Below are 22,914 nucleotides of genomic sequence, written 5' to 3'. Positions count from 1 at the left end.
AAACAAAAAAATTAGTGTCAATACTACCGTAGGCTATTTTTCTAAAGACGAACTATTCTGAAAACAAATTTCAAAAGACAAACAAAAAGTCACATTGTGTTGTTCTCAAACCCTTTGTTTTCCACATCTTCAAAGGTCACCCACCTGATTTTCCGACCTCCCGGTTCTCATCATTCACCGATATATCAGGCGTCGTCTTCGGGGTCGGAGCTCTCCAGACACGATTTGGGTCGAAGTTGCACCAGAACAAGTTATCGTTCATCACCATTTCCACTGAAAACCAGAGTTTTAAAAATAGAAAGTTCGAAAGCCAAAAGAACGAAGAAAGATTTCGGTGAAGAAATATTTGTCTAACTCTTCACGACTTTTGAAGAAGAGGTGGGAGGAGGAGGTATACTGTAATAGGAGAAAGTTCCCTTCCTCTCGAAGTAAAAAAGGCAAGCCCTTTGTTCTTTCACATTCTTTTTGAGGTTGCAAATTTTAATGTGTCTAGTCCGTGTGTTGGGTTAGGTAGACGCGCGGCGAGGGAGCGCTCTTTCAAAATATTTATGACCGTTTTTTGCCTCGCTCACTCGGCCATTTCGGGATGTCATCAAGCCCATTTAGATGAGAATCGAAACCGTATTGTGTGAAAGAGTGCAAACCCATCTACCTGATCTCTACCTCTCATCAAGATAGATTTCGGTCTAAACGGCTGGGAGGTCTTTTCCTATGTTTCTAAAACCGTCATCTTGATAGTTTCGTTTCCGTCGTGCATTTCATTACTGAGATGGAGAACTCATAAAAACGAGGTGGGTGGTCTGTTAGGCAGACAACGGATCTGGGAGAGACACAACGTGTGTGGTAAAAATGCAAATTTGGATAGTAATCGAAGAAAAGAAAAACGGGAGAAAAGAGTTGGTGAAGTGGAGAAATCAAACGTTTCATTTGATTAGTGTCTGGCAGAAAGATCGGGAATACCGTGAAGAGATGAAATAGAGATACTTTAGGGAGAAACCATAGTTTCAGTTTCAGAGTTCATCGGAAGAGGACAAACGAGTATACAAGAACAAAAAGGAATGATATATGAGATTGAATAAATGCAATAGCAGTTCTTTCCATCATGAAAACTACGATACGCCCTCAATATCAAGAGAACTTAGAATTTCGAGGTTTACTTCAGTACCATAGATTATACAACCAGTCGGCTTATCTACTTGCAATTAGTATAGTTTTCCACAAATTACCGCCTCCAAACTAATTGTCAATTTCTTTGAAATGGCCAAAAGTGCTGATAACCTTAGGACGTCAGCGTACGAGAACTACCTGGCACCGGTCCAACAGGAACAAGTGATAGGTGGTGGCAACCAAGAGAGAATCCGCGAAAATAATGGTTCGTTTTCAGAACATTGAGATACAGTTTTGTTCGAAACAACTACAGACATAGACACCTCCAGTGGAGAAAAAACAGAATCAAGACCTCCCGTATTTTCTATTTTCTTTTTTCTCATTCTCTATCTTCCTCATTGGACCCTCTTCTTGGTTTTGATGACTTTTCTCTGTTCTTATCTGTCTTCGAAATCTTTTTCAAGACGTTTGAACTCTTGAAAGTGCACTTTTCTCATCTTCTCTTCATTCGAGTTCAAAACTTCACTATCAGTACAGAAAACTGAAAACTGTAGTCTCCTGATGTCTTGGGAATTCAGATGATAAGGGCTTGAAAATGTTGCAAAATGTTGTTGCCCTGATAAGGCGAAGGCATCCGCGACAGGCACAGACTGCCTGAGCTACTGAGAGAAAAGAGCACAAAATGGTGGTATGTCTGATAGTGCATTTATGATGATAATGAAGCTTATTATAGCGGAGAACAATGGAAACTTGATTGAAAGGGAGCGAAGTAGAAATGAATGACGAATATTGAAGAGACCGGAAATTGAAGAATCGACAAAAAATGAAAAGAGAGGGACCTCTGCATTAGGATATCCGAAGGAAGCAACTTTTTTGAAGAACGCAAAGAAAATGAAAAATATTCAAAAATTACTTTCACGAAGTATCTTTGAGGTCCAGAACTAATTAATGCTGTGAATAAGATAAGATTTAAAGAGTGTCAGATCTGATTCATTGATGAGTGCAATCCAACATAGAATAAAAAATAGGAAAAAATAACATAACTTAATCGACCTGTTCTATTAAAACATTCGTCTCTGCAAAATTCTCAAATCAAAAAAGAAAACATCGTGAACGAAAAAAAAGGAGTAGAAGTCAGAGAATGTCAACAAAAAAGAATAAAAAGGGATACAAAAAATGCATCAGCAACCAGAAGAACGCTTCCAAATGAAGATAAAAAGAGATATGATATCAAATCTTTTCTCCCCCTAACCTGTCAAACAACCCTTAGACCATCTCATTCCAATAGAACACCAATATAGTTAACCTCCCATGAAGTAAATTCCTAACCTCTCCAAGGTCGTACCTGATTTCGGATTCGATTCCGGTCGCCAATATCCGTTGGTTTCGGATGATGTTCGAATTGAACCAAGATGAGTTTCTGATCCGAAATGAATTACCTGGAAGTAGAAAAGTCAGGATCATATGGCCAAGCAACAATGACAGAACAACTAACGTGTTGAGGAAGGAATACTGAAAAGGGGCGGAGTCTACGAAAGTCTTCTCTCAAAAACAACCTCGCTTACGAACGAACCCCATTTTGAGAAATTTGCACTTTTGCGCACGAAATGAATGGGGGCGGAGACTTGAAAGATATTCGACTTTTGTTTGGAAATTGAGAAAGTTTCTAGGGTAACCTACAAAATATGGGTTGCTCTTGAAACTCTCCAACAAAATTGGATTGGAGCGAGCTAAATTAGGTATTAAAATCTGACCTACTCGATTCAAGAGTAAGTTTTTCATCAGTTTTTTAAAAATTGCCCTCCAAGGCCACATACTGCAAGATCTACTATATTCAACTCTTTATTCTTAAATCCTCAACCGTCTGATTTTTCGAAGATCAAAACTAAAACCATTACATGAAATCAGGTATTAAAACTGAGACGAAAAGAAGTAACTACATACGAACAGTGTGTGAAACATGTTCGATTCAAAAAGGACAAATGGATTGCAATCGGCTCATCTCGCTTCAAATACCATAATGATGAGCGAGAGGAGAGAAATAGTGTGGGAGAGGAAGAGATTTAGAGAAAATAATTGGGAAAAGCGACCACACACGTTGCCGGAAAGGATTAGAATCTCAATTCCTCGTAACGTGTGTCGATGGCTTTTTTCTTCATTTTTTCTTTACATTTTTGTAGTTTTTTTTTTGGCAAACTCAGAAAAAAAGAATTTTGGGCACGTTTTTCCTTTGATTCAAATTTCCAACTGAAAATCTGAATTCAAATTTCAGACAGAATTCACTAAGGTTGTGTTATACGAGTGTCTAGTACCACTACAATCAGACCTAGAGGTACTAAAATCTCGGAAAAGAACATGTGATTTCTCATAGGTAATCTCTGAAATGTGTTTGTGTGTGGTACGAAAATGGGTGAAAGAGAGCACTTTTGGAAAGTGCAAATCGTGGGAATTGAGCTCACAATCAGGGTAGAAGAAGTGGAAAATGGAGCAAAAAGACGACGGCGACGTCGAGATTTCAGACAGATCAGAATGGAGGTAAGAAAAGTGGAAAAAGTTGGACGCCGATGGGAAAACATTACGAAAATAGAAGTATTGGAGATGGAAAAACTCATTTTTATATGTTTTGCATGCTTAGAAAAAGTTTTGGAGGGCAGATATGTTTCAACTTGAAAAAGGAACTACTGTGATATAATTTATTCAAACAGAGTACTTTTAAAACTTGTCGGGTTCAAGAATTGTCTTCTCATCATTCAAGGCTTTCTTTGAAATTTTCAGAAAAATCACCCCAACTAATATGGGTTCTGGAAAACTGCCTTGAACATTGAATAGTGCAAATTAAATGAACTTTGCCCCAAAAAGTTACTGACCTCTCTATGAAATCTACAAATTACTCAGTTCCCTTCATCGAAAATTCTCTTCGAAATCATAACCTCCCCCCGAATGTTGTTAGATTTCCTGTTGCGTTATTTTTCGTTCGCTAGCTAAGTTCTTAAGAAGCCGACGGTATGTTCTTACGCAAGCGCTGCTACTTTTTCCCAACCTTCAGAAATCTACCGTCACCCCCAGGCCGTCATCCATAAATTCTTGGTTGTTGTCATTCTCTCCCATTCTCAAAGCTAGCCTTTTCACCCCGCTCCTCAGCGACAAGGCAACATTGTCTTTGTCTCCGAGTTGTCCTCTTCTCGTTTTTCGTTCGATTTATTGGGTAGAAAGTGCGCCAAAATAGTGAAAGAAAGAATCAGAGGAGGTAAGGGGGTAGAAACAAGTTGGAACAATACGGACGACACGCGACGAAACGGTGATAGATGAGTCTAGATGATGAGGAAAATAATATAAGAGGTGAAGAGACGCAGACTATATTTCATTTGAGGTCAAAGGTTCAAGTTTCCATGGTGCATTTGAGCTGATGAGAAGAAACGAAAGGGAATGAAAAAGATAGGAAAACGAATATGAATGGTGTAGAATAAGAGGTAACAAGGATTGAAAGAGGAACGAGAGGGTCGCTTTTAAGAAACTTTCCATGCGAATCAGATGTGTTAAGAAAATATATGAGTAGATTGTGTTGGTATCTGTTTGACCTTTGTATGTCGTCTGTCTGGAGATTCGAGTTCAAACAACCAAAAAGTAACTGACCCTGACAGACAGGATTATACATAAATATATCTTGGACATCTGGATACACAGACAGAATTCATAGGCCACGTATACGTGAAACAGTGAACTTCTGATCTTTGGTATTCGAATTGCATATCTGACTAATCAATTAACCAGAAATAATTAGAATACCACAGTCGATTTTCCTCATTATAAATCAACTAAACAATTGACACTTCCATAGAAAAAAGGTCGTATGATATCGATAATCGGAAATGGAAGATCATTTGCATATCAATTCTTCCTAGCAAAAGAATACTATACATACGTTTTCTATGTGCAAGACATTAAAACGTGGAAACGAAAACATGTTTACAGTTGTATGGATTGAACAATGAGGGATGGGAACGGCTCAGAGTTTATGTACAAGAGTCATATAAGGTGAGAAGAGAAGTTGAGGTTTTCCTAGGTTTACATTAAAATTTAGAAAATGGTCTATTTCGTTTCACTTCATTCGACTGATAGAAACTTGGGTATTACGAAAAAATGGTTTTGACTGAAAACGGAATATTTCAAATAGAAACAAAAGAAAAAAATAAAGATGGCGAAGAGATTCCAAATGAATAGGGCAACATTCTAGTGGTCCACCATCTCCTTCTCTTCTTTTAAATTTAATTTGGCTTCCAGTGTTTTTCCGAGTCTTCTTCTTCATTTTCCGTCTTGTTTCGTTCCTTTTCCAATTGCACTTTTTCTGGTACCAAACGAAGACCACAGGGACCCAATTTTCTGCAAACAAAAAAGCTGGCCCCCAGTCCCAGCTCCCAAGCACTTGCACAATCACAAAGGAAATGAGAAAAAACAGAACTGGGGTCGCGGACTTTTTAGCGGCAACAAATCGAAAAAGAGCCTCCCTGGGGGTCCCGAGGGTGCCCTCAAATTGGGAACATGCCTCATTGTTTAAGAGAAGAGGCAACATTCGTTGGGATATGGGTGGCCTTCTGACGAGAAAAAAAGAAACAGAGAGACGTTTAGTCCGATTGGCTGATTTATGACCATGTGCACTTTTACAGACTTGTTTAGTGTCAAATCTCTTTCTCGCAGCAGGGAATCCAAGTTTTTCGTCGGAGCGGAGAATTGCTGGGAAGGAAACCGGGACGGGCGGACGATTCAAAAAGTGAAATTATGTACAAGTATGTACTTGAATTCGGTCAGAGGAAATAGAAAATATGAGGAAGTTTTTTCGGAAAAGTACATTTTTTTCATATCGTTCCATAGTTCAGAATTCGTAGAATGCAAAAATCGCATTACTGTTTGGAGAACACAGGGGTGAATCTGTTTGCCGGATGTCCAAATGTCTGTATCTTCTACCGAAGCATCTGAAAATGTTACGACTGACCAAAAGGATGCATCGCATTTTTAATCAAGTTCAACTATCTTCCAGATGTTTACGAATTTTCTAATCAACCTCTACTTAAAACAGTATTTATAACTGGAAATCAGAGTTCATAATCTGATGTAGCAACCTGTTATCAGGAAGAGCTCAAAAAATTATCAACCGATTCCCTCTGTTTCGCTACTCCAATTCTCACTGATAACTTTATTTAGTTTTTGTTGTAATTTTCTTTTCGACATGACTTTTCTCACATTTTCCAATTCTTGTTCCAGATGTTTCTTTTTTTGAGGTTTCAGTTTTTTTACAGATGATGGGTCTAACTTCCATTCTTCTCCTTCTTGTGGCTACATCGACGGCTGCAGTCCTCGAACATCAATTAGTATGGAAGGAGTCTCAGATGATTCAATTGATTAGAAATGGAGAATATCCCGCCTATCTGGATTTTCGTGATAGAATGGTCTCGGCACGATCCTCTAATTTGGCTACCGTAGTCCAGAGTGCCACAGATTATGTTTATTACGAGTACATGGGAAATATCACAGTTGGAACTCCTGATCAAAACTTCATTGTCGTTTTGGATACTGGTTCAGCAAATCTCCTGATTCCAGGAACTAATTGCACGTGAGTATAGTGGAGATTCAGTGGGATCTGGAAATTCAACATTTTCAGAACATATTGCGAGAAAAAAAGATTATTCAATGAGAAAGAGTCAAATACTTATATTGCTACAAACAAACCATGGCAGATCAAGTACGCCAGTGGTGATGCTTATGGAACTTTGGGTATTGATACTGTCAAAGTGAGCAGCAAACTATTCGAAGAGATCAAATGAGTTATTTTCCAGATTGGAGGAAGTTTTGAACCCCAACTCGCTATTCCTAACTCTTACCTTGGAGTAGCTGATACAGTTGGATCTGATTTCAAATGGGTTAGCATTTTTCGCTCTATCAGTATTCAATTTTCTGATATTTCAGAGCCCAAAAGAGGGAATCTTCGGATTGGCGTTCACTGCCCTTGCAGTCGATAATATCACTCCGCCACTAATCAATGCAATTAATCTTGGACTCCTTGATCAGCCAATTTTTACTACATGGTTCGGTCAGAGAGGTGCACCTGGAACATCTGCTAGTGGAGCATTCACCTATGGAGCTTTGGATAAGAATCATTGTGGACCAGTCATTGGATACGTTCCACTCACAAATGCAAGGCATTATCAGTTCCAGGTAAAAATAAATCAATTTCAATTTCAATTTTGAATTCAGGCCACTGGATTCTCCCTCGGATCATATGTCTCTACCACGACTTATGAAGTCATCACAGATACCGCCACGTCATTTTTGTGTGGACCACAAGCAGCTATTGATGGTCTGGCCAAGGCAGCAGGAGCTACTGTCAGTTTAGAGAACTGGGTGTAAAAGAAATTTAATACATTTTTTTTAAGTGGGACCGAACGAATCAAGTCTTCAATATTCCATGCAATGCAGACGCTGGACCAATCAAAATGAAAATTGGAGGTTTCAATTATGTCATTCGAGCAAACAACTACATTCTACAGATTGACGTAAGTTTTTTTCTTTTGCTTTGCTTCGAAATTCTCAAAATTGTGTCGAAATTTACAGACGAACTCCTGTCTCTTTGCTGCTATCCCTCAGTCATATGCAGGATTTGGACCTGCTTGGATTCTTGGTGGACCTTTTATGAGACAATACTGTAATGTACATGATATCGGACAGAAACGTGTTGGTTTTGCCTTGTCTCTTCAATAAATCTTCTTTTCCGAAAATCATACTCTGTTTTTTTCGTTTTTTTGAACTCTGTTTCCTCTTTATTTTCGTATTTTGCGTCGTTATTTTAGACAAAAGACGAAGGACCACAGAAAAAAGGAGGAAACGTAGTTTGTACACATGAATAAGTCGATGTTACTATGGAGAAGTGTCATCGTCTGAAGCACCTTCCCATCCTTTATATTCTGGGAAGAAGTCTCGGATTCTTATCTCGTTTTCATATTCAAACAAGTCAAGCCACTTCCTGGAGGAGAATAAAATGTTCAGCTATGTTTTCTTCTTTTTCGTATTCTATCTGATAACTCCAACTGAATCAATCCAATGTCATCAATGCGGAGGAATGGAGAGAATGTCGAAAATGACAAAGAAAATGTATATGGAGTTGAATATTTCCCCGGATCAATATTTCGGAAACTGTAAGGCAAAATCTGGAAACGATGTCTGCACTAATGGAACTTTCTGTATCAAGAGAGCCAGTGAGTTGTTATTCTTTCGAAAGTGTATGTTATAGTGTTCCACTTCTACAAAAAATTTTCAGAAGTCCACAGAATCGGCTTCAACAGCTTCAACTACAAATGGACGTCTTACACAAAGGTCGGTCAGAAAAGCTAAAAGATGAGAAAAAAGAAAACATTTCCAGGGCTGCGCGAATCTTCGCGAAGACAACGGCCAAACTCCATCGAACGGATGCTTCGATTTGAATCAGGACACAACTAAAGTCGGATTCACTACTGTATGTTTTTCAAAGGCTTACTGAATATGAACAATCAAAAATTTATTTACATTTTCAGAAACGCCTCGACTGCTACTGCGACACGGATTTCTGCAATTCATCTTCTATCGTCTCAGTCGCTCTAACTCTCTTCTCGGCCGTTTTCTACATCGCCCTGTCCATTTAACAAATTAATTATTATTTCAATGTTATTATAGGGCTACCGAAATAAATCCTTTACTATTGAAACTAAATCTAATCATAACCTCAAAACCAATTCATTTATTGAATGTACTGTGTCTTCGTTCTCTTCTGGAATTTTTGAAAGACTCTTGGAAGATGGGTTTCTGAATTTTTCGAAGTCAATCGCTAGTTGAATCTGGAATAACTTAGTTTGAATACTTGAACACAACGCTATTTGAAATACCACACTATCCAGACTAGTTTCCGAATATGGATGAGGATTTCTATACCAATAATCCTCCTCCTCTTCCAAATCATCATCTAGTTCTTTCAGATTTGGAGCAGAACTTCGTCGAGATTTGATTTCTTCGTTTTCTTGAACTGCTGCTTCCAGAATCTCCTCTTTTCTCTGAAAAATAACAATGAACACTGATAAGCTTTCTATTAAAGAACTACCTTCTCGGACATCTTCTTCTGAAACAAGTGCTTTCTTCTTCTTCTTGAAACAGCCAACCACGAAACTTTAGTAATGTAGAGAATGAGTTCAGTTAGGGAAACGACTGACATCCCAAACCATAAGCCATTCAGACCGAATATCTGATCTAGAAGATATAGGGAACAGTTTTTGATTTTGCTATAGATTCTTACTCAAAACTTTCCAAATCGAAGTATTTTTGACTTGAGAATAAGATGTGTAGAATAATTCCATGAAGTGAATATTGATAACTGCAATGTTTTCTCTGAAATCATTCTGATATTGTTATGATGCCCATCATGAAACTCTCACTTTATGTATGTGCTCTTATATCCAGTTAAATTCATAATCCACGTCATTGAACTGTTATTGAATCCATCCCCATAAGATGCATATGAAACATAACTTGATCTCTGGCAAGCCAGGTGACATTCTGCACAGAATGGAAGATTCAGTGAGGTGGTACCTGCAATCTCAAGCTTGTGGGAGAAAATTGAAAAAGAAATTACCGTTCCCATCGGTTTTTATCATTTTCTCTTTCATACAAGACACTTCTTCATACGGAAAACATACGTCCGGTTCTGAAGTTTTTCTCAGATTTTCAGAATATTATTTCAACGGAACTCACTGTTATTAATATTGTATGTATAAGGGATACATTCACAGAGTTTCTCAAAGTGATTCGCAACACAAAGAGCTTGGCAAACAGAAGAAGAATACGGTAGGTCAGTGACATAATTATCAGACCATGTTGAAGTACAGTTGCCCCAATTGTCATGATTTAGTAGATCATGCTGAAATTTTTAGCCTTGGATACTGATAATATCATACTTGATGCTTACCAAAACTGCTTTGATTGCTGTATTCACAATTCTGGATGGTGAAACAAGTATCCCTTCCGATGCAAGATCTGGACTCACTTGTGGTGGATGGATGAAGAATCGGAACCCATTTTCTTGAAAACTTGAATAATGAAAACTAGCGAACTGTTCTGCATGTCTGGCATTCGCCACTATCTGTAACCCGGTTTTGGCGGAAATCATTGGTGCAACTTGTTTTTTCATCCATAATTCAGTTCCGTTCTGTAAGTTGATCTCCCAACATTTTCCGAGAGAAGTGACAGATTGAGTCATAAATTTACAGCAATCGAATTCTCTTCCACCAAAATAACACGTTTCGAAAAGTTCATCGCAATCAAATTGAGCTGAATTCAGAAAATCAACGATTTGCAAGTCTGGATGGTTTCTCAAATATGACATGGATCTGTCATGAGCTGAAATTATTTCATTTGTAAGCGAAACTGAGCAGACAAGTCTACCGTATTTGAGAGTGTTAATATCTGCATTGTTAAACATATACATTGAGTTTGTTTTGGTTGCCAGGAGGTAATTCAACACTTCGTCTGACAAATCTCCAGAAGAATTCAGTTTTTTGATGAAAGAAGTTTTTACGGGATTCAGACTGCATATTGTTACTGCTGGAAAATCCATTCCACCTTCATTGGCAATGAATGATATCTGAGAAAGTAGTTGTTTCTATCCCAAAGAAACAAAACAAACTTGTGATAATGTTGGCTTCGAGATCAAATATAACAAAACAATGACAATCTGATACATCAGAAATGCAAAAATCGATGAGACTATTAAAATCCAGAACACCCGTGCTGTTCGTTTACCGTAAAATATACGTCTTGGACCATTTACAGTTGTAATTGCTGAAATATATTTGTTTTTTCAGTTTAGAAATCTCGTAGAGTATTGTAACTTACTACTGAAATGTTGAGTCTCCTGAAACACTGATCCGACACCTTCTGTTTTTCGTAATTTCTTGACCGTATCAACTGGAAACTTCACAGAAACAAAACTGGAAAGCCTCCGTTTCCCGGCTCCACTCATTTTTTAAAGGTTTAACAGAGCCAGAATATGAGAAATGGTCTTTCCGTCCTATCGGAAAATGTTCTTTTATCATTTCTTTCGTTATTTGCTTTCAGTGGAAACCTGTGTTCAAAGAACGTCATCTAACCGAATAGTTATTGGGAAAAATGGGCAAATACTGATATCAGAAGAGGAAAATGTTATTTTTAGAGTTGGCATAGCACACGTTTGGAAAGAATAAGTGACGGTCAAAAGAGCAAAATGAGGAGAAATGGCATTACAGTAGTTTATGTATCAGGTTGAATCCAGACGTGATTCATGTTTTGGATGGTAAATCTATTAGATAAACGATAGCATAATTAACACTTCAATTAGCATCAAGTTAGTCACGTGTAGTACACATGCACTTCTCTCAAGTCATGGTACTTTGGTTGTGGATTCAAAGTAAACATCATCTTTATACTGTCTGGAAAATGTAAATTTTGAAATATGTGTACATCATTCCAATTGCTAAACCAATAACTTCATTGTTCTGAAATTATTGGGTACTCTCATAACTAGACAATACTGATTCCAGGATGTGCTTCATTCATAACCAACTTGAAATTCCAGAAAATTCGCCCAAAATCTGGAAAAAAAAGAAATTCCAACTTCCGAATTTCAATCCCAATCTCAATTTCCTGTCCACATGACCAATGCTATTCACCCATTTTTCCTTTATATTTCCGCTTATTTTTCCGTTTTGATCTCTTTATTGAATTTCATTCTTCATGTTCCTAAACTCTCGATAAAATCATTCTCAGCTTATACGAATACTCATAAAATATTCCGGATAGTTGTATTGATCACTGCATTTCTGCAAAAGTAAGTTTCTTAACAGTTGACTCCCAGAACAAATGCATCATGTTCAATACTTTTCCAGAATGTTCATGTTCTGTTGTTTCTCAAAGACTAAACATACCGAATGGCTTCCTCCAATTGTAATGAGTCAACCAGTTCCATTCTCAACTCCAACAAGACCCGAATTCAAAGTTGCACCGGAACCACCACAAGGGAAAGGACCGTCCATAATCTATGAGAACCATTTTAACAAAAATGAAATGCCAATTGGTTTCTATGTCTCAGATCTTTCAGGTAGTCAAGCATATCCATCTTGAGTCTTTTTCCTTTTATTCGTGTTTGTTTGGGTTAATAAATATCGACTTTTCAAAAGTATCTGCGTTTACTACAGTACTCTACTTGAGTTTCCATTTTATCAAAATAATGAGAGCAAAATCAGAAAGATTTGAAGTCAGGAATCAACAAAAGATTACTATCGCACGGCCTCCCACAGAGGCCCTCTCAAAGTACTGTGCGCAGTGCATTGAGAGGGCCTCCGCTGGAGGCCGTGCTATTGTTTTAATATACTTTAAGAAAACGGAAAACATCTTTTTTGGATTCTTATTCACGTGTTTGAGTTCAACTTTCTAGTTTAGCAAGCGCGCAAAAAATAGTCGCAGGAAGCGTGAACTAAAAATATATGCGCTAGAACGTGTTCTCATTATTTCGTCATATGCCGCCGTCACGTCATCGCCACGTCGTGACTTCGAACACGTCATCAAAAACGACAGAAGTTCCCGAGGATTGTACAATATAAAAAAATATATCAGAATTATTCAATCGTCTTCGCTCACATCACTTTCTCCAGTGGCAAAAACAGGTATCAAAAAATTTCGGTACGCCGAAAAAGAGCTTCTTGATTCTTTATCAATTCAAAGCCCATTAACCTGCATTCGATCCCCATACTCCCACCGGTTATAGGGTTCTTCCATGTGAGGAGCAGTAGGCTATCTAAGAATATGCTGCCGGATGGATTCGTTTGCCTATTCACTCAGGTTTCTGAATGAATCCCTAAACATTTTCCAGTTTTTAAAAGTCCCATTAACCTGCATTCGATCCCCATATTCCCACCGGTTATAGGGTTCTTCCATGTGAGGAGCAGTAGGCTATCTAAGAATATGCTGCCGGATGGATTCGTTTGCCTATTCACTCAGGTTTCTGAATGAATCCTTATAAATTCTCCAGTTTTCAAAAGTCCCATTAACCTGCATTCGATCCCCATATTCCCACTGGTTATAGGGTTCTTTCATGTGAGGAGCAGTAGGCTATCTAAGAATATGCTGCCGGATGGATTCGTTTGCCTATTCACTCAGGTTTCTGAATGAATCCTTATAAATTCTCCAGTTTTCAAAAGTCCCATTAACCTGCATTCGATCCCCATATTCCCACCGGTTATAGGGTTCTTCCATGTGAGGAGCAGTAGGCTATCTAAGAATATGCTGCCGGATGGATTCGTTTGCCTATTCACTCAGGTTTCTGAATGAATCCCTAAACATTTTCCAGTTTTTAAAAGTCCCATTAACCTGCATTCGATCCCCATATTCCCACCGGTTATAGGGTTCTTCCATGTGAGGAGCAGTAGGCTATCTAAGAATATGCTGCCGGATGGATTCGTTTGCCTATTCACTCAGGTTTCTGAATGAATCCCTAAACATTTTCCAGTTTTTAAAAGTCCCATTAACCTGCATTCGATCCCCATATTCCCACCGGTTATAGGGTTCTTCCATGTGAGGAGCAGTAGGCTATCTAAGAATATGCTGCCGGATGGATTCGTTTGCCTATTCACTCAGGTTTCTGAATGAATCCTTATAAATTCTCCAGTTTTCAAAAGTCCCATTAACCTGCATTCGATCCCCATATTCCCACTGGTTATAGGGTTCTTTCATGTGAGGAGCAGTAGGCTATCTAAGAATATGCTGCCGGATGGATTCGTTTGCCTATTCACTCAGGTTTCTGAATGAATCCTTATAAATTCTCCAGTTTTCAAAAGTCCCATTAACCTGCATTCGATCCCCATATTCCCACCGGTTATAGGGTTCTTCCATGTGAGGAGCAGTAGGCTATCTAAGAATATGCTGCCGGATGGATTCGTTTGCCTATTCACTCAGGTTTCTGAATGAATCCCTAAACATTTTCCAGTTTTTAAAAGTCCCATTAACCTGCATTCGATCCCCATATTCCCACCGGTTATAGGGTTCTTCCATGTGAGGAGCAGTAGGCTATCTAAGAATATGCTGCCGGATGGATTCGTTTGCCTATTCACTCAGGTTTCTGAATGAATCCTTATAAATTCTCCAGTTTTTAAAAGTCCCATTAACCTGCATTCGATCCCCATATTCCCACCGGTTATAGGGTTCTTCCATGTGAGGAGCAGTAGGCTATCTAAGAATATGCTGCCGGATGGATTCGTTTGCCTATTCACTCAGGTTTCTGAATGAATCCTTATAAATTCTCCAGTTTTCAAAAGTCCCATTAACCTGCATTCGATCCCCATATTCCCACTGGTTATAGGGTTCTTTCATGTGAGGAGCAGTAGGCTATCTAAGAATATGCTGCCGGATGGATTCGTTTGCCTATTCACTCAGGTTTCTGAATGAATCCTTATAAATTCTCCAGTTTTCAAAAGTCCCATTAACCTGCATTCGATCCCCATATTCCCACCGGTTATAGGGTTCTTCCATGTGAGGAGCAGTAGGCTATCTAAGAATATGCTGCCGGATGGATTCGTTTGCCTATTCACTCAGGTTTCTGAATGAATCCCTAAACATTTTCCAGTTTTTAAAAGTCCCATTAACCTGCATTCGATCCCCATATTCCCACCGGTTATAGGGTTCTTCCATGTGAGGAGCAGTAGGCTATCTAAGAATATGCTGCCGGATGGATTCGTTTGCCTATTCACTCAGGTTTCTGAATGAATCCTTATAAATTCTCCAGTTTTTAAATGTCCCATTAACCTGCATTCGATCCCCATATTCCCACCGGTTATAGGGTTCTTCCATGTGAGGAGCAGTAGGCTATCTAAGAATATGCTGCCGGATGGATTCGTTTGCCTATTCACTCAGGTTTCTGAATGAATCCTTATAAATTCTCCAGTTTTCAAAAGTCCCATTAACCTGCATTCGATCCCCATATTCCCACCGGTTATAGGGTTCTTCCATGTGAGGAGCAGTAGGCTATCTAAGAATATGCTGCCGGATGGATTCGTTTGCCTATTCACTCAGGTTTCTGAATGAATCCCTAAACATTTTCCAGTTTTTAAAAGTCCCATTAACCTGCATTCGATCCCCATATTCCCACCGGTTATAGGGTTCTTCCATGTGAGGAGCAGTAGGCTATCTAAGAATATGCTGCCGGATGGATTCGTTTGCCTATTCACTCAGGTTTCTGAATGAATCCCTAAACATTTTCCAGTTTTCAAAAGTCCCATTAACCTGCATTCGATCCCCATATTCCCACTGGTTATAGGGTTCTTTCATGTGAGGAGCAGTAGGCTATCTAAGAATATGCTGCCGGATGGATTCGTTTGCCTATTCACTCAGGTTTCTGAATGAATCCTTATAAATTCTCCAGTTTTCAAAAGTCCCATTAACCTGCATTCGATCCCCATATTCCCACCGGTTATAGGGTTCTTCCATGTGAGGAGCAGTAGGCTATCTAAGAATATGCTGCCGGATGGATTCGTTTGCCTATTCACTCAGGTTTCTGAATGAATCCCTAAACATTTTCCAGTTTTTAAAAGTCCCATTAACCTGCATTCGATCCCCATATTCCCACCGGTTATAGGGTTCTTCCATGTGAGGAGCAGTAGGCTATCTAAGAATATGCTGCCGGATGGATTCGTTTGCCTATTCACTCAGGTTTCTGAATGAATCCTTATAAATTCTCCAGTTTTTAAATGTCCCATTAACCTGCATTCGATCCCCATATTCCCACCGGTTATAGGGTTCTTCCATGTGAGGAGCAGTAGGCTATCTAAGAATATGCTGCCGGATGGATTCGTTTGCCTATTCACTCAGGTTTCTGAATGAATCCCTAAACATTTTCCAGTTTTTAAAAGTCCCATTAACCTGCATTCGATCCCCATATTCCCACCGGTTATAGGGTTCTTCCATGTGAGGAGCAGTAGGCTATCTAAGAATATGCTGCCGGATGGATTCGTTTGCCTATTCACTCAGGTTTCTGAATGAATCCCTAAACATTTTCCAGTTTTTAAAAGTCCCATTAACCTGCATTCGATCCCCATATTCCCACCGGTTATAGGGTTCTTCCATGTGAGGAGCAGTAGGCTATCTAAGAATATGCTGCCGGATGGATTCGTTTGCCTATTCACTCAGGTTTCTGAATGAATCCTTATAAATTCTCCAGTTTTCAAAAGTCCCATTAACCTGCATTCGATCCCCATATTCCCACTGGTTATAGGGTTCTTTCATGTGAGGAGCAGTAGGCTATCTAAGAATATGCTGCCGGATGGATTCGTTTGCCTATTCACTCAGGTTTCTGAATGAATCCTTATAAATTCTCCAGTTTTCAAAAGTCCCATTAACCTGCATTCGATCCCCATATTCCCACCGGTTATAGGGTTCTTCCATGTGAGGAGCAGTAGGCTATCTAAGAATATGCTGCCGGATGGATTCGTTTGCCTATCCACTCAGGTTTCTGAATGAATCCCTAAACATTCTCCAGTTTTTAAAAGTCCCATTAACCTGCATTCGATCCCCATATTCCCACCGGTTATAGGGTTCTTTCATGTGAGGAGCAGTAGGCTATCTAAGAATATGCTGCCGGATGGATTCGTTTGCCTATTCACTCAGGTTTCTGAATGAATCCCTAAACATTTTCCAGTTTTCAAAAGTCCCATTAACCTGCATTCGATCCCCATATTCCCACTGGTTATAGGGTTCTTTCATGTGAGGAGCAGTAGGCTATCTAAGAATATGCTGCCGGATGGATTCGTTTGCCTATTCACTCAGGTTTCTGAATGAATCCTTATAAATTCTCCAGTTTTCAAAAGTCCCATTAACCTGCATTCGATCCCCATATTCCCACCGGTTATAGGGTTCTTCCATGTGAGGAGCAGTAGGCTATCTAAGAATATGCTGCCGGATGGATTCGTTTGCCTATTCACTCAGGTTTCTGAATGAATCCCTAAACATTTTCCAGTTTTTAAAAGTCCCATTAACCTGCATTCGATCCCCATATTCCCACCGGTTATAGGGTTCTTCCATGTGAGGAGCAGTAGGCTATCTAAGAATATGCTGCCGGATGGATTCGTTTGCCTATTCACTCAGGTTTCTGAATGAATCCTTATAAATTCTCCAGTTTTTAAATGTCCCATTAACCTGCATTCGATCCCCATATTCCCACCGGTTATAGGGTTCTTCCATGTGAGGAGCAGTAGGCTATCTAAGAATATGCTGCCGGATGGATTCGTTTGCCTATTCACTCAGGTTTCTGAATGAATCCCTAAACATTTTCCAGTTTTTAAAAGTCCCATTAACCTGCATTCGATCCCCATATTCCCACCGGTTATAGGGTTCTTCCATGTGAGGAGCAGTAGGCTATCTAAGAATATGCTGCCGGATGGATTCGTTTGCCTATTCACTCAGGTTTCTGAATGAATCCCTAAACATTTTCCAGTTTTTAAAAGTCCCATTAACCTGCATTCGATCCCCATATTCCCACCGGTTATAGGGTTCTTCCATGTGAGGAGCAGTAGGCTATCTAAGAATATGCTGCCGGATGGATTCGTTTGCCTATTCACTCAGGTTTCTGAATGAATCCTTATAAATTCTCCAGTTTTCAAAAGTCCCATTAACCTGCATTCGATCCCCATATTCCCACTGGTTATAGGGTTCTTTCATGTGAGGAGCAGTAGGCTATCTAAGAATATGCTGCCGGATGGATTCGTTTGCCTATTCACTCAGGTTTCTGAATGAATCCTTATAAATTCTCCAGTTTTCAAAAGTCCCATTAACCTGCATTCGATCCCCATATTCCCACCGGTTATAGGGTTCTTCCATGTGAGGAGCAGTAGGCTATCTAAGAATATGCTGCCGGATGGATTCGTTTGCCTATCCACTCAGGTTTCTGAATGAATCCCTAAACATTCTCCAGTTTTTAAAAGTCCCATTAACCTGCATTCGATCCCCATATTCCCACCGGTTATAGGGTTCTTTCATGTGAGGAGCAGTAGGCTATCTAAGAATATGCTGCCGGATGGATTCGTTTGCCTATTCACTCAGGTTTCTGAATGAATCCTTATAAATTCTCCAGTTTTTAAAAGTCCCATTAACCTGCATTCGATCCCCATATTCCCACCGGTTATAGGGTTCTTCCATGTGAGGAGCAGTAGGCTATCTAAGAATATGCTGCCGGATGGATTCGTTTGCCTATCCACTCAGGTTTCTGAATGAATCCCTAAACATTCTCCAGTTTTTAAAAGTCCCATTAACCTGCATTCGATCCCCATATTCCCACCGGTTATAGGGTTCTTCCATGTGAGGAGCAGTAGGCTATCTAAGAATATGCTGCCGGATGGATTCGTTTGCCTATTCACTCAGGTTTCTGAATGAATCCCTAAACATTTTCCAGTTTTTAAAAGTCCCATTAACCTGCATTCGATCCCCATATTCCCACCGGTTATAGGGTTCTTCCATGTGAGGAGCAGTAGGCTATCTAAGAATATGCTGCCGGATGGATTCGTTTGCCTATTCACTCAGGTTTCTGAATGAATCCCTAAACATTTCCCAGTTTTTAAAAGTCCCATTAACCTGCATTCGATCCCCATATTCCCACCGGTTATAGGGTTCTTCCATGTGAGGAGCAGTAGGCTATCTAAGAATATGCTGCCGGATGGATTCGTTTGCCTATTCACTCAGGTTTCTGAATGAATCCCTAAACATTTTCCAGTTTTTAAAAGTCCCATTAACCTGCATTCGATCCCCATATTCCCACCGGTTATAGGGTTCTTCCATGTGAGGAGCAGTAGGCTATCTAAGAATATGCTGCCGGATGGATTCGTTTGCCTATTCACTCAGGTTTCTGAATGAATCCCTAAACATTTTCCAGTTTTTAAAAGTCCCATTAACCTGCATTCGATCCCCATATTCCCACCGGTTATAGGGTTCTTCCATGTGAGGAGCAGTAGGCTATCTAAGAATATGCTGCCGGATGGATTCGTTTGCCTATTCACTCAGGTTTCTGAATGAATCCCTAAACATTTTCCAGTTTTTAAAAGTCCCATTAACCTGCATTCGATCCCCATATTCCCACCGGTTATAGGGTTCTTCCATGTGAAGAGCAGTAGGCTATCTAAGAATATGCTTCCGGATGGATTCGTTTGCCTATCCACTCAGGTTTCTGAATGAATCCCTAAACATTTTCCAGTTTTCAAAAGTCCCATTAACCTGCATTCGATCCCCATATTCCCACCGGTTATAGGGTTCTTCCATGTGAGGAGCAGTAGGCTATCTAAGAATATGCTGCCGGATGGATTCGTTTGCCTATCCACTCAGGTTTCTGAATGAATCCCTAAACATTTTCCAGTTTTCAAAAGTCCCATTAACCTGCATTCGATCCCCATATTCCCACCGGTTATAGGGTTCTTCCATGTGAGGAGCAGTAGGCTATCTAAGAATATGCTGCCGGATGGATTCGTTTGCCTATCCACTCAGGTTTCTGAATGAATCCCTAAACATTTTCCAGTTTTCAAAAGTCCCATTAACCTGCATTCGATCCCCATATTCCCACCGGTTATAGGGTTCTTCCATGTGAGGAGCAGTAGGCTATCTAAGAATATGCTGCCGGATGGATTCGGTTGCCTATTCACTCAGGTTTCTGAATGAATCCCTAAACATTTTCCAGTTTTTAAAAGTCCCATTAACCTGCATTCGATCCCCATATTCCCACCGGTTATAGGGTTCTTCCATGTGAAGAGCAGTAGGCTATCTAAGAATATGCTTCCGGATGGATTCGTTTGCCTATCCACTCAGGTTTCTGAATGAATCCCTAAACATTTTCCAGTTTTCAAAAGTCCCATTAACCTGCATTCGATCCCCATATTCCCACCGGTTATAGGGTTCTTCCATGTGAGGAGCAGTAGGCCATCTAAGAATATGCTGCCTGATGGATTCGTTTGCCTATTCACTCAGGTTTCTGAATGAATCCTTATAAATTCTCCAGTTTTCAAAAGTCCCATTAACCTGCATTCGATCCCCATATTCCCACTGGTTATAGGGTTCTTTCATGTGAGGAGCAGTAGGCTATCTAAGAATATGCTGCCGGATGGATTCGTTTGCCTATTCACTCAGGTTTCTGAATGAATCCTTATAAATTCTCCAGTTTTCAAAAGTCCCATTAACCTGCATTCGATCCCCATATTCCCACTGGTTATAGGGTTCTTTCATGTGAGGAGCAGTAGGCTATCTAAGAATATGCTGCCGGATGGATTCGTTTGCCTATTCACTCAGGTTTCTGAATGAATCCTTATAAATTCTCCAGTTTTCAAAAGTCCCATTAACCTGCATTCGATCCCCATATTCCCACTGGTTATAGGGTTCTTCCATGTGAGGAGCAGTAGGCTATCTAAGAATATGCTGCCGGATGGATTCGTTTGCCTATCCACTCAGGTTTCTGAATGAATCCCTAAACATTCTCCAGTTTTTAAAAGTCCCATTAACCTGCATTCGATCCCCATATTCCCACCGGTTATAGGGTTCTTCCATGTGAGGAGCAGTAGGCTATCTAAGAATATGCTGCCGGATGGATTCGTTTGCCTATTCACTCAGGTTTCTGAATGAATCCTTATAAATTCTCCAGTTTTTAAAAGTCCCATTAACCTGCATTCGATCCCCATATTCCCACTGGTTATAGGGTTCTTCCATGTGAGGAGCAGTAGGCTATCTAAGAATATGCTGCCGGATGGATTCGTTTGCCTATTCACTCAGGTTTCTGAATGAATCCTTATAAATTTTCCAGTTTTCAAAAGTCCCATTAACTTGCATTAGTCATATGAACCTGTTTTCGTTTGCTCAGTCATCGTTTTTTAAATCTGAATTCTAAATTGTGCCGTACTCGATGATTCTCCATTTTTTGAATGGAGAAAACTTGTTGGTCCCGTTTTTTTTCTACAATAAAATGACTACTTGTTTGTCCACGTCTATGTGTGTCCGTTTATGTGGTTGTCGTTGTCTCATCAATATTTTTCACTGAACTGGTCAAAATAAAATAATTTTAAGATTTAAAAATAATCACTCCAACATAGCTGTTCTTAAGACGGCCAACAAATAAGATGGATGGCGGATGAGAAACAAGCGTATACATACAATCGGTATAGTGTATGATCGAAATGGGAAAGTGACCTTGTGTTTGTGGACTTAAAATTTTGGCCCAAAATTGTATCTTAACGATCATATTGTCACACTGGAATTCAGTTGTCAGTTCAGAGACGAATATAAGAGAACTGGTCTCCTGTTCAAACCAGTTTCTCCTCTTCTCTCTTCTTTTCCCATTTCACCTTTGTTCTCTTTCCCATTGCTTTGGATTAAAGGATTAGCACAGTTTCATTTCTCATGGACACTCCTCAAAAAGTTTCTTTTAATATTCCTGATGGAGATTCTCTTGCTTTTCCTTCTGTTCCCATCAACTCTTTCCTTTTTCTTCCCATCTTCTGGCGGCTCAAACTGTGGATGTACGTGTACTCCTCCTCCATCGACATGTCCTACAGTAACCCCATGTGCTCCTATAATGACTTGTACTCCTTCTCCTCCACCAAATTGCTGTAATTCATGTGGAACTTGTAATGGAAAACGGAAGAGAAGGCAGTTGGCAATGTTGAGTAATGCGACATACGTTGCTGATCACGGTAAGAGTTTTAGAAACTGGAAATATAAATATTGATAGAAAGTTATTAAAGATTAAGAGAAAAGTTCCAAAGGGACTATTTCCGATTTTCCATATTTTCATATATTCTGATCGATCAATCGGTTTTTGCATTTCAGAAGAAAGGAGTATAGTTTTAATATTTTTTAACACGGGAACGAATTATAAACTAATTTAGCAGGATTTCACCTTTTGATGTATTCCTTCTAATTTTCAGAAAGAGTAAGACGCGTCAAACGAGAAGATGATTCAGATTCAACAGCAACTTCTTCTAGCAGATGTAATTCAGAAGAGCTTCGTAAAATCATCGAGAATGTGTGTTCCGTTTTCAAATCCTGTCCCAATCCACATTCATAACTCTTTTTCAGAAAATTGATCGTGTCACTGCGATAGCTAAACGTAGAATCCAAGAAGAAGCGGAGTCAACAATGGGCGGTCGATTCAACGTCATTTGTGCCCGAGGAGACTTTTCGTATGTGGCTAATACAGAATTATTCTGTCAACATTCTGTCGGTGATGTCACTTGTTTCCTATTCAAACAACTTTCTGATGTGGTTAGAAGACGATTGATGTGATGATTTCATGAATTTAAGTTATTTCTATGTACAGTAATATTTTCGAAAAGTGAAATAAATATATTTCTTGACTTCAAGACGTTCAACAGGGACTTTGAAATGTATACAAAGAAATTGTCGGTTTTCTTGGTTTCACAGTGCCAGGAACAACTGGAAGACTATCGTGACCATTCGAACCATTGAAAAAATGGACTCGATTAGAAAACGAAAATGAAACGAAAATGAAACATTATCTCCGTATAAATAAGTTGACCTAGAAATCAACTGATGATATAGTTCATAAAAAACAGACTATCTATAGTCCAAGAGATAGTGATTCCCAATCATACACTTTTACATTTTTCTCAATCATACGCTATCACTCAGTTTCATGTCATTTCTACTTTTACAGTTCAAGCGAGATCAGCGATCTCTTACCGAATGGGTTTGCTCATGTGAACTTAACTATTTCAGTTATGA

At 39.4% G+C, this 22,914-nt stretch overlaps 5 protein-coding genes across 5 annotated transcripts; 4 read left to right on the top strand and 1 right to left on the bottom strand.

Moving 5' to 3' along the window:
- Positions 1-6,401: 6,401 nt before the first annotated feature.
- On the top strand, positions 6,402-7,860 carry GCK72_018899 (uncharacterized protein; the record flags this gene model as incomplete). The annotated part of the gene is made up of 7 exons (XM_053732788.1): positions 6,402-6,715; positions 6,764-6,893; positions 6,939-7,022; positions 7,069-7,281; positions 7,357-7,485; positions 7,536-7,655; positions 7,714-7,860. 7 exons carry the CDS (start codon positions 6,402-6,404, stop codon positions 7,858-7,860), a joined length of 1,137 nt encoding a protein of 378 aa, XP_053581701.1.
- A 277-nt stretch (positions 7,861-8,137) lies between these two features.
- On the top strand, positions 8,138-8,777 carry GCK72_018898 (uncharacterized protein; the record flags this gene model as incomplete). The annotated part of the gene is made up of 4 exons (XM_003115272.2): positions 8,138-8,354; positions 8,417-8,472; positions 8,519-8,611; positions 8,670-8,777. 4 exons carry the CDS (start codon positions 8,138-8,140, stop codon positions 8,775-8,777), a joined length of 474 nt encoding a protein of 157 aa, XP_003115320.2.
- A 72-nt stretch (positions 8,778-8,849) lies between these two features.
- Positions 8,850-11,143, bottom strand: GCK72_018897 (uncharacterized protein; the record flags this gene model as incomplete). The annotated part of the gene is made up of 11 exons (XM_053732787.1): positions 8,850-8,969; positions 9,018-9,182; positions 9,230-9,375; positions 9,422-9,513; positions 9,561-9,714; positions 9,758-9,829; positions 9,877-10,042; positions 10,091-10,521; positions 10,567-10,765; positions 10,808-10,962; positions 11,017-11,143. The coding sequence occupies 11 exons, from the start codon at positions 11,141-11,143 to the stop codon at positions 8,850-8,852; spliced, it is 1,827 nt and encodes a 608-aa protein (XP_053581700.1).
- A 902-nt stretch (positions 11,144-12,045) lies between these two features.
- Positions 12,046-12,279, top strand: GCK72_018896 (uncharacterized protein; the record flags this gene model as incomplete). Its single annotated transcript, XM_003115460.2, has 1 exon — positions 12,046-12,279. The coding sequence occupies one exon, from the start codon at positions 12,046-12,048 to the stop codon at positions 12,277-12,279; it is 234 nt and encodes a 77-aa protein (XP_003115508.2).
- A 9,328-nt stretch (positions 12,280-21,607) lies between these two features.
- Positions 21,608-22,455, top strand: GCK72_018895 (uncharacterized protein; the record flags this gene model as incomplete). Its single annotated transcript, XM_053732786.1, has 3 exons — positions 21,608-21,863; positions 22,098-22,195; positions 22,249-22,455. 3 exons carry the CDS (start codon positions 21,608-21,610, stop codon positions 22,453-22,455), a joined length of 561 nt encoding a protein of 186 aa, XP_053581699.1.
- Positions 22,456-22,914: the final 459 nt, after the last annotated feature.

The sequence above is a fragment of the Caenorhabditis remanei genome, chromosome V (assembly GCF_010183535.1).
Source record: "Caenorhabditis remanei strain PX506 chromosome V, whole genome shotgun sequence".
Classification (NCBI taxonomy): Eukaryota; Metazoa; Nematoda; class Chromadorea; order Rhabditida; family Rhabditidae; genus Caenorhabditis; species Caenorhabditis remanei.
This window is presented reverse-complemented; position numbering and strand designations above follow the sequence as displayed.